We start from the raw sequence: 12226 nt of genomic DNA on the forward strand, positions 1-12226 counted from the left end.
CCAGAAATACGGAGTGTAGTAGCAGCGGCAATTCAAAACACTCCAGTGTCGTCAGATGAAGTCAGAAAAGAGACTCTTCGAGACCCTGTTTTACAAGAAGTTAGAGAGCTATCCCGTTCGTGTACAAAGTGTGCATTGGCAGCAAAAGCACTACGAAAAGCAGAGTTGCAATCATGGCCGATACCACAGTCACCGTGGCAGCGTATACATTTAGACTTCGCTGGTCCATTCCATGGACAAACTTACCTTCTGGTAGTTGATGCATACAGCAAGTAGTCAGCGACAACGGCACACAATTTACATCATCTATCTTTTCAGAATTTTGTCATCAGAACGGAATCAGGCACATCAGAACACCTCCATTCCATCCGCAATCGAATGGCCAGGTAGAACGTTTTGTTGGTACGTTCAAAAATGCTCTAAAAAATCAAGAGGGGAGGGTACCACCGACGAGATCTTAGAGAGGTCCCTGTTTATCTACCGTTCTACACCGAACCCTCAAACAGCAAATGGGGTCTCTCCAGCGGAAGCGTTACTTGGCAGAAAAATAAGGACACATTTCGATGTCATCCGTCCGACGCCAGCTCGTGAGACCCAACGAAACTTATCGATGGAGAAGCAGTTCAATCGACACCATGTGGCACAAAGACGATTGTTCACGGTGGGCCAAAAAGTACTTGCTATGGACTATCGTGGTAAACATCCTACGTGGACAGATGGTCGGATCGTGAGAAAGAAAGGGAATGTGGTTTATGAGGTTTCAGTTGGCTCAGACGTTTGGATACGTCATGCCAACCAACTGAAAGCAACTTCGATAGCCAGCAGCGAGAATCGACATCGAATACCTCTTGACGTTCTGCTAGACACCTTTGAAATCAAAACGCCCGGAACAGACAGGTCAGTTTCTGTGCAAGCAAAGAGTGATACAACTTCCTTATTGCCTAGACGATGGACAGATCGAAAGCGCAGGCCAGTCACTCGGTTGCAGTCGGACCTTAGCACCAGGTCCTACGAATCTGCTCAAGGGGGAGGTGTTAGCGGGACATAGATTGGATTAAAGCATGTTTCATGCATAATGGTGTTGCTGCGCGCTGATTGGCTAATTCTAAACCGATCAGCCCGGGCAAATTATGGGAGAAAAATCTAGAAGCTTCTTATGTATATACTATAAATATATGAACGTTATTCAAACTAGTGATTGCTGTTCACTTACTATTGTTATTTTGAATACAATTTCATTCCTGTTCAACGTGTTCTGATTTTGGGGTCTTGTTGAGTGTCATTGATATAAGAATACTAAGGAATAGGAATAGCTGGGTCGTTTATATAGCAAAACACAATTATAACAATCTTCTACTCTTAATGGTCACATTTCGCAGCCGTAAAGTAGAACAGAACGAACTGCTGCGCAGTATACTCGTCCCTTAATTGATAGACGGATATCTCGCCATCACTTTAGGTCACGTAAGTTGGTAAAAGCCAAACGAGCTTTTTGAATCTGTGCAAAGATTTCGTCAAACACCAACCCATTATGGTGAATCATTCATCAGATACGATTGATTCAGAGAAAATATTACTTGTATTCTGTTGAAAGTTAAATATGTAGACATATTTTTGAAACTCATATTCTAAAATCAAAATATTTGCCTCATGAAATACAGAAACATGTAATCTTTTACATTGTTCTCTTGAGTGTACTTCATGACTGTATCTAGTATATAGACATGATTAGACAATCATTTAGTAGATATTTGTCTTTGTGATTTCATTTATCTTATTTAATTTTGATAATGAAAATGCTCAGACTAAATTGGCGGATAGAACTTTGGAATTATTTTATGTCAACCACTGTGAATTTGGGAAATATTACTTCATTCATCAACTTCGCGTCAACTATGATGTTGTTAATTCAAGTTTAATAGTTGAATTCATGAGTTGATTTAAGCTAGATCACCATGGAAAACCTGAAATTACTAGACGACCGTTTAGTCTAAGTTTGAAACCCCTCAGCAGTGCTCATCTATAATACTGCATGCGGGACTTGAACTCAAGACCTTCGGTCTCACTCATGAACGCTTAATTTCCAAACAGCTGAGTTGGTATTCGAAGGTGTTAATGTTTAACTTTGTGGAATGGTTAAAGTTAGACATTAACATCGTTGAATATCCGCTAGTTCAGTGGCCCAGAGGTTAAGCGTTCCTGCACAAGACCGAAGGTCCTGAGTTCGAGTCCCACATGAGGGATCGTAGATGTGCACTGCCGAGAAGTTCTGTACCAGGACGAAACGGCCATCCAGTTATCTCAGGTTTTCACTGTTGATCTAACATTAATCCATTTATGATATGGATCTAAACTCAACAATCTCCACAACCCTATACTGATATAAAACATTTATTCTATAATAGTCATCCTTATTAACCAATTGAGTATTCTTAACTGTTATATCCCGTGGAGATTTATGAATGGTAACTTTGAGAACTATATATGGACCAATGTGACATGTATATATTCGTGTCCCCCTTATTATAAGCTTTATTTCGATCTATGAACTATTATTATACGATTTACCATTCTTGGGTTATACCCAGTTTATTGATTACTGTTCCCCACTATTCACATCCACATTTGGCTAAATCTTGTACAAATGTTATTTTCTATATTATGGTACGATGTGGTCAGTTTGTTTGGTATGTAAATCCAGTATGTTTGAAAATAGTCATTCATGTATTGCAAAGGCTGTTATTGATGTTCTGGACTTAACTGGCTGAACTAGGCAGATAGCAGGATTGAAATGTACTCAAGACTGTTCATACGACTTCTTGTGTATCATTGCTCTGATCAATAAATTCACTCCTCTGTAATTGATGAGAATCATCACGTCATATATTAAACAGGGCACTCACTCAATCAATATAACACTATAACAAGAAATTACAGTCATTATAAATAGAGATGGATGTTGTCAAGTAGTACAATCTAGAATGTACATTTCATCAATGAGAAGATTCAAGCAAACAAAATCAAAGAAGAAGTCACTATAATTAACTCATTCTTATCATCATAAGAATCAAATAACAAAACAATGTTTGTAGTATACCAATGAAATTATATTTGATTATAGACAACTCTTATTACATAATATATATATATATATATATATAATTCTCTTAAATAGAGTATCCATGTTCATGTAAACAATGAATAAATAATTAATATTTAAAAAAAAGGAAACTTCATATCATGATCAGTAACCATGGAAATTATGAATTCGATTAAATAATCGATTGTTTATTATAAGAGTTTTTAATAGAAATGTTAATGGGGGGTGGGTGGGTAGTTGGTGAGGGGGGGGTGATTCTTTTTATTTATTTTTTTGTTTTTTCATGAAGAGAATATACTTTATGTTTTTTTTTATTTTAATTTTTTATCATTATGATTATTGAATAGTTTAATATTTGATTGTATATTATAACTTCGTCTACGATTTCGACTAGATCTTAATGTGCATGCACCTTTCCAACACTACAAAAATAGAAATAAAACAGATATATATTTCATATAAGAATTATTGAATTTTATAGATTAAGAAAAGTCATTTTCTAGTCATTGAGATAATAAGATCTAGAAAAAGATCCTTATTTCGATGGGGTTTTGTTCTCTGAGCTGGATAGTTTGGTCGTGGAGCTTTGATCGTTCTTTTGAACGACATCATCAGCACAAACTTCAGGTAGAAGATTCCTATACTCTACAACTTCACTTTGGAAATTATCATGTTATTATCTAAATGTCAGTTGATGTGTTACTTACTTACTTACTTACGCCCGTTACCCCTTGTGGAGGAGGATAGGCCACACGCTAGTTTTCTCAATTCAACCCTGTCCTAAGCCTTTCTTTCCAGTTAACATTCATCCTTTTCATATCTGCTTCTATTTCCCGGCGTAATGTGTTCTTCGGCATTCCTGTTTTTCACTTCCCTTCAGGAGTTCAAGTTAGCGTATGCTCCACGATACAGTTTGGTGATTTCCTCAATGTGTATCCGACCCACTTCCAACGCCTTTTCCTAATTTCCCCTTCAGCTGGAAGATGGTTTTTCCTCTCCCACAGAATATTGTTGCTGATGGTATCCGGCCAATGAATGTTGAGTATTTTGCGTAAACAACTGTTTATAAATAGTTGTACCTTCTTGACGATGGATAAAATAGTTCTCCACGTTCCAGCTCCGTACAGTAGGATCGTCTTAACCTTCGTATTCAAGATTCTCACTTTGAAATTATTTGCTAGCTGTTTTAAATTCCATATATTCTTCAATTGTAGAAATGCTGCCCTTGTTTTGCCGATTCTCGATCTTATATCTGCATCCGATCCTCCTTGTTTATCAATGGTACAGGTAGTTGATGTTAGACATTAACACCGCTGGATGCCGGCTCAGTGGTCTATCAGTTAAGTGCTCTGGTGAGAGACTGATAGGTCCTGGGTTTGGATCTCGTGAGGCGAGGTCGTGGGCGCACACTGCTAAGGAGTCCCACAATAGGACGAAACGGCCGTCCAGTGCCTCCAGGATTTCCACGGTGGTCTAGCTTCAATTGGCTCATGATCTTAACTATTTAAAATCAGTTAATTGATTTTATCTCCGGAAACTATCCACATATATATATATATCCCTTTTTCTTGAAATCAAAGTTTTCTACAACTGACTTCTTCAACCGATTACAAGTCACTTATAAGATACATAGTCAATAAACCTGTGATCATTCTATGAATGTTTTTACTTTCAAATAATTTTTTTCTGCTTAGTTTTTTTTTATGCGAATTAGTTTTTCTACGGGATGGGGTCACTAACCCCATGCCCAACCGCCTTCCTTTATCTGGGCTTGGGACCGTCAGTAGCCCCTCGAAGGAGCTACAGGTGGAGTTCTATGACTGTTATACCATCAGATGATTGAAATTCCAACTTCTAAGGAAATCCTTATGCATATCATCTGATTTTATCATAAACGAAAATGTTAATAGATTTAGAAAGTAACAAAAATTTAATTTAAAAACATATCATAACAATCATTATAAGCAAAGATGAATAGTGGCTAGCAGTGTAATCCAGGACGAGCGTCTTGTCCTATTTGGGATTCGTCAGATGGATGTACCTGCATCTCAGAGTTGATGTTCACTCTGGGACTCGAACCCAGTACCTTTTACTTCAAAGGCCATCGCGTTATCCACTAAGCTACTGAGTCCTGATAACCACTTGCTTGAAGCGAAAGGTATTGGGTTCGTGTCCCAGAGTGAACATCAACTCAGATGCAAGTACATCCAGCTGACGAATCGCGAATAGGACGAAACGCACTTCCTGGATTTGACTGCTATCCACTATCCATCTTTGCTTATAATGTTTTCTGAATTAAGGCTATATAGAGGCATTATGCACAAGATGCTAAAGGTTTTGAGTGCTGTTAGAGGAATGAGGGCAGTTATCAATTCCCAGTTGCACACACCGTGGAAGGGTTCTTCTAGAAGTGGTCTTTATGACCTAAGAGTTTGACCGCAGCGCCCAAGGGACAACTGCTTGAGGTCGGTCACACACGAACTTTTTGTGGGTAAAATTTTGTGTTAGCTCCGTTCTTCAAAGGACCTTACCACCGGAGACGGAAATCCGTGGGATAAGGTGAGGTGTGCATTTTTAGGGTCGACCTTTTCTAACCCACTCCTCCTTGTGCTGGTTGTCTGAAGGAAACACCTTACTGCTGTCACACCTCTGTACAGTCAGCAGTACGACTTCGCCTTCGGACCTTGGGTTTGCTGCTTTTAGTATCACCGCTCTTCAAACGATCTGCCTGGCATGGTAGGACCTTGAGTAACGATTGTTTCAGCCAGTATAGCTCGATTGGTTCATCAAGATAGTCAAGCCCGACCACCACGTCAAGGTAGCAACAACGAAATGCACAGGATGCACATATGGCCAATAAGAGACTGATCAGTTGCAGTCCTAAAAACATCATTGAAAAGATTCAAGCAATACAATATCAAGTGAATGGATATCATAACAATCCTTTAACTTACCGCCAATTTCCTTGTATAACGTCGTACACGTGATAGAAACACTGTATCTTTTGTAATATGTAATGTTTGTCTTGATTTAAATGAATGAGTTAACATTAAATATTTTTTACCAACTATAATTTCATCTATACATATACATTGTAATGGCCATGAATAAGTTAATATCATTTTTTCATCATATGGATGTATATCGGAATCATAGGTTTTTAATATATGAAAACGGAATAATGGTTGAAAACGATCATTTTTACCAAACCACCATAATGTACCAGATATACGTATGACAGCAGCTAGAAAAGTATAAAAAGAAATATATGAAGAAAGGGGGATATTGTGGAGATTTTTAGTAATTTTATAGAGTTGAAATCTAAAGTCAATTGAAGTTAGACCATCATGGAAAATCTGGAAGTACTCGATGGCTGTTTCGTTCTTTTTGTAGGACTCCTCAACAGTGCGCATCCCATAATAGGACGTAATGGCCATCCAGTGCTTCCAGGTTTCCTGTGATGGTCTAGCTTCGATTGATTCATGATTTCAACGGCTAGACTATAATTTATGAACGACCTTTGAACGAACCCCAAGTGACATTGGGAAATATTAACCAATCAGGAAACAGTTAGTATGGAGTAAAAATATATTGTATAAAACCAAAGAATCAAGGTGAATATAATTATTTCACATGGTTCAAAAACTTGTCAAGGTTATATAGTGGTTCAAAGGTTCCAAAATCGTTATGTATGCGCTACGGGAACTCACCCATATGGCTCTATAATTGTCAGACTCTGGAGTGACTTTTCACTTTCTAAATGTTTCTGGCAAAATTCCTATTGAATGCTGATTCGATAAGATGTTTTTCAGCATTTTCAGAGCAATTTTCTGTAACGTTTAGGGATTCTAAGTGATGTCATATTTTGATGAAAACTTTAAATCTAATTCCTATTTCTAATCATCAACTGTAAATCATAATCCTTATTTTTCATACAGGTTTATAACTCCCATTTAGCCTTCGTCAGTAGGTGGACATTCTCTAGGCTTTTGTAACGTCACCCGATGATCGTTCATATATTATAGTTTCAACTAAATGTTTACTCTAATAATATTTTAAAAGAAAATGAATTCTTTGCTCCTCAAGGCAGTGGAGCATCGTGAGGTGATGCATTCCAATGGTAGCCGGTGATCAACGATTGATTCATACACCATTTGTTCCCTCAGGATACTGGAGCCCATGTGCATCATTCGTTTGGAATGGGGGTTTTCCAACTCCTCTAGGTGAACTTTCCGTGTCCACCAACCCGGTTAAAGCACCAGACATTCGCTTTTCGTCCTCTCAGTTTCGTAAACAATACGCCCGGTACGAGAAGGCAATAAGTAAAACTTCCCTGGTAGAGGCTACATACGCGTGGCCATGTGAGAGCATTTGAAGTGGGAGAGCGGAATTTTCTACTCTCGGCCGTACCAGGGCATTCAGGGGCTTATATCTTGAAGGGAGTAGAACAAAGAATTGAACAGTATAATACGAATCCATTTCAAAACTATTGTCAAGGTCACGTAATTACAACGGTAAAGGTGGATATGTATCATCATAGTAGTGTAATGAGATGAAGGATATATAAAAAGTATTATAAATAAATCTAATATAGGAGAGAAGATTCTGGATCATCATATAGAGTAACAAGAGATCATAGGGATAAAATGATTAATTGAAGTACTTGAACATAAATTAGTAACAAAATGAGTTGAGGTCAGTCAGTTAGAAAACAAACTTATGAATTTGAAAGAAGTGATCCGGTTAATATAAAAAATACAGAGCTTTGAAAAGTTACTAGAATGATGTAATCAATTGACAATAAATTTAACATGGTAAGGAAAGATTTATAACTCTTTTTTAGATATATAAGTTTGACTCTAGTCGTTTAATAGCTATGAATTGGGTGAATTTGAAAAGAACAAAGTTCAACTGTCGATTGAAGGTGTTGAAAGATTTCAGTGTATTTACTTAATGTCATGTGCCATAGAGCTGCTTTACAATAGCATTGTTGAAAGCCTTTAATCCTAATGACCTAAGACTTTTTAAGATATGTTCTTGGAATCGAACGTATGCTCTTCTTTCTTTTTTATTAATGTAACTGTTATGGAAGGTACATGTAAATTGGGATACTCAGTTGACAGTAATATGAATGGGTTACTTAACCACCTCTGTTGGACTTAGGAACCTTGCGAAATAAAAATGAATAAATGTTATTCTTCTCAATTCGTTTTTCTTGCCCTCTTCAAGAAGAGATAACGTATAAGGTCACTATACTATCTGTAAATTAATGTTTTAAGAAAATAAAAGAGATAGATAGATCTTAGTAAGTGTAAGATGTATAGAAGTATCACAATACTATCAGTACCGACAAATGTTTTCAACAGAGTTTTGTTGAATAGAACGAACATTCAGTAGACACCCAACTTGGAGACTGACGGGTTAGATTTCATAAGGACTGACTATCTACCGACCAAATATCAATACTAGTGGTTATTACTGACCAGCTGATTGAATGTAACTCATAACTATACATCAAATTTCTTAACTTCGAGCAAGCATTTGACAGCGAAGATATGAGAACCATATAGAACATTCTTCAACACTATGGTTTATGTCAGAACGTGGTTGCCACCATACGAAATTTTTGTGACAGACGAAGTCATACATGCAGAGTAGCTCACAAACGCATCCCCAGTGAAGCTGCTGACTCTTGCCTTTTCTCATTCACCTGGTGGTTGACTTGATTCTGAAGACCTCCTTATCTCAAGGGTAGCAATGAATATAATGGGTAGTCTGCATACTACTAAACGATCTAATCTTTCTATCCCATACACGTCAACAAATGCAGGTGACGGCAATCAGAGCAGTATCAACTTTCACAGTAGTATGTTTCAAAATTCACAATGGAAAAATCAAGATCTCAAAAAAAGGGGCTATGGTTTTATCAGTTTGATACACAATTTTCAGTCTCCGGTTTACAGATTGTTACCCTTCTTTACAACATTTTAATCATCTTACTTCATTCACATTATAATTCGTTGCTAACTTATTTTATTGCTTGTTCATATGTCCCTTCTTTAAACTTCATGTTTTTAATAATTCTCGTGGTGGGGGTGTTGTTTACGAAATTGAGAGGAATAAAAGCGAATGATCGGCGCTTTAACCGGGTTGGTGGACACGGAGCGTCCACATAGGGGAGTTCAAAAACCCTTATTCCAAAACAATGGTGCTCATGAGCTCCAGTATCCTGAGGAAACAAACGGTGTATGAATCAATCGTTGGTCACCGGCTACCATGGGACTGCATTTCCTAACGTCGATCCACTTCCTTCTGGATCATACCTTTAAGTCGAAGACTCTGGGTGTGGCCACTTTAGGAAACCACCATCTTCGGTCTGTACACTTTGGCATAATCACAGCCTTCACATAAATCAAATGAGATTTGTGTGGCGCATATATATCTGGTGCCCCTTTGTACCAATATTTATGTGTTCAAATAAATAAATAAAATAAACAGTTTGAAAGATCAGATATTACTAACAGTTTCCAAACAAGTAGTATATAGTCCAATGTCTTTATCTCTAATGATACATAGTTCATAAATGACAGAAAATGATGATAATAGAATGAAACAGTTGGAACCAATAGTTATGAAGATAAATAGTTGAATTCAATCTTAAACTTACACACAGTAAAATTTGATTTGATCCATTTACTTCTTGTATATAATGTAGGAAACATTGAATTACATGTTTCAGGAATATCCTTTGGACAGCCAAGATTTACTTTAAACAAAAAAAAGAAAAAGCAAAGTAGAATGTTGAAAATAATAAAGTCGAATACAAATCTAAAGTTGATCTAAGTTAAGCTATCATTGGAAACCTAGAAGCAGTGAAAAACCGTTTAATCCTAATATGGGACTGCTCAGAAATAGGCATCTACAACTCTGCACTTGAGGATCGAACCCAGTACCTACAGTCTTGCATGAGGACGCTTAATCACTAAACCTCTGAGCTGGCATTCACATATCTATACTGAAAATTAACATAAGCTAACAAGTGGTTAGCTTCAAGAGAAAATCTCTGAAGTTCTAGTGGGAATCCGTGACCAGTTGAGGTAATTTGTATCGGTTATGAGGTTGACACTCTCCAAAGACAATAGAAGTTGATCGCGAAATATCTGAGATTGATTAAGCTAAAAGATTAACACTATTAGATGCCGACTCAGGTGTTCGTGAACAATTCCGAAGGTGCTGCGTTCAATTCACTTTGATAAGGGATCGTAGATGCTCACTGATGAGGAGTCTTATACTAGGACAAAACGGCTATCTAGTGATTCTAGGTTTTCTGTGGTAGTCTAACATAGATCGACTCATGATCTCAACAATACTTAACTCAGTCAAAAAACATCACTTCAGTGTGTATAATCAGTTTATGGAGATTACACATTGAAGGAGATATATATGTAGCATCATTTTATTTTGCTGTATTCTAACCTTCTACGCCTTGGTAGTTCAGTTTTGGTGAATTGAATTTACAGGATCGCCATCTTATTGACCTGAAAATAATTCCAAGGGGCTATATCTTTCATACATTTTATATTTATCTTAAAACGTAAAGGTTTTAATAATCTGTGAAGTTGAATAGTGGCTGGCAGTAGAATCTAGCACGTATGTTTCTATCATTTCGGCACTTGTCAACTGGATTTGTTTTGATTTGTGTTGATGTTCACATTAGCTCTCGAACTTAGCGCTTCTCACTTTAGAAGTAGAACACACTATTAACTGAGCTACCTAAGCCTGATAGCCACTGAGTTGTATAACGGTAATGAATTGAATTAGTAAGTTTATATATATATCCCTGTAGGAAATTTTATTCTCTGCTTTGTGATATGAAAGTAAGTAATTAGAAATTATTCTATGTAAGTTATTATTTTTCGCAATTTTCTTGACATAAAGGATGTTTAATATATCTGTTGATGTGTAGTTTGAGTGGATTTGGAGTTTCCGACAACCGTACCACATTGAAAGCACCGGTTCTCGTCCGATCACCGCAGTTAAGCAACATTGGGCCCGGTCAGTACTTGCATGGTTGAATACCGGGTGTTGCCGGCTTTTAACAACAAACCAACCAACATCCCAAACCCACCCCAACACACAGACACACTTCATTTCTCGAGCGTCAACAACCACCACCACCACTACTACTACTACTTATGCTATCATTACAACATCCATCATAATAATAGATAACAATTTCGGTTACGATAAAAACTGGATATTAAATTGTTCGTTTGATTGCTAAATTTTGGAGAGAGAAAGAGAATATCCGGCGCTTTAACCGGTATGGTGGACACAAAGTAATCACTTAAGGGGAGTTGAAAAACCATGATTCCACACCAATGGTATATATGGGCTCAAGGATTCTGTGACGCAACAAATGGCGTATGAACCTATTGTTGGTCACTGGCTACCATAGTACTGCATCGCTTAACGTTACTGCACTGTCTTGTGGATTAGATCTGTAGGTCAAAGGCTTGAGGAGTGGCCCCCTAAAAAACCACCTGTTCGATTTGGACGTCTGGTTAGTACTCCAGCTGTCATACAAACCAAATAATTTGTATGGTGTATATGTAATTGCTGCCTTTCTGTGCCAATGTTTATGTTTACTTCAGTTCTCATCTTCGGCGGTTAATCCACTTGGAATTATATCAGTCTAAATCAAATTCAGAAAAAAAGTTTAATCTGCCTCATAGTATTCATTCATTCTAATAATTCAAATTGTGCTTAAAATATAGAGTACTTGAAGCTAAGATAGTGGTTGGAGGTGGTCAACAGGAAACCCTAGACGCAGATTTCCTGCTACTTGGCACTCGTCAGCAAGGTGTACGTGTAATCTTGAGGGAACTGGTGCTCCCTGACGGATCCGATCTCGTGTCACTCAGCTTCACAGTCAGAGACGTTACCACTGAGCTATTCGGGCCGCGACCGACCTCCTGTAGGACTGAGTTGTAATCACAATTGATGACACCTTGGGGGTGGTGATCAATCTCATGCGTATCAAGTCCTTCTTAGTGCTGATCGAATGCTGACGAGTGCCAAGTAGCACGAAATCCGAGTCCAGGGTTTCCTGATGACCACCTCTAA

At 37.6% G+C, this 12226-nt stretch overlaps 1 protein-coding gene across 1 annotated transcript in view; it reads right to left on the reverse strand.

The window, feature by feature from the left end:
* Window positions 1-6045: 6045 nt before the first annotated feature.
* The window catches only part of Smp_160010 (hypothetical protein), a gene marked incomplete at both ends in the record, with an annotated part of 23918 nt that continues 17737 nt past the window's right edge, over window positions 6046-12226 (reverse strand). The window contains 2 exons of the mRNA XM_018791364.1: window positions 6046-6344; window positions 9768-9866. Coding sequence (XP_018645425.1) covers window positions 6046-6344; window positions 9768-9866 — 398 coding nt within the window. The remainder of the gene's footprint in view (window positions 6345-9767; window positions 9867-12226) is intronic.

The sequence above is a fragment of the Schistosoma mansoni genome (genome assembly GCF_000237925.1).
Source record: "Schistosoma mansoni, WGS project CABG00000000 data, chromosome 3 unplaced supercontig 0077, strain Puerto Rico, whole genome shotgun sequence".
NCBI classification, from domain to species: Eukaryota; Metazoa; Platyhelminthes; class Trematoda; order Strigeidida; family Schistosomatidae; genus Schistosoma; species Schistosoma mansoni.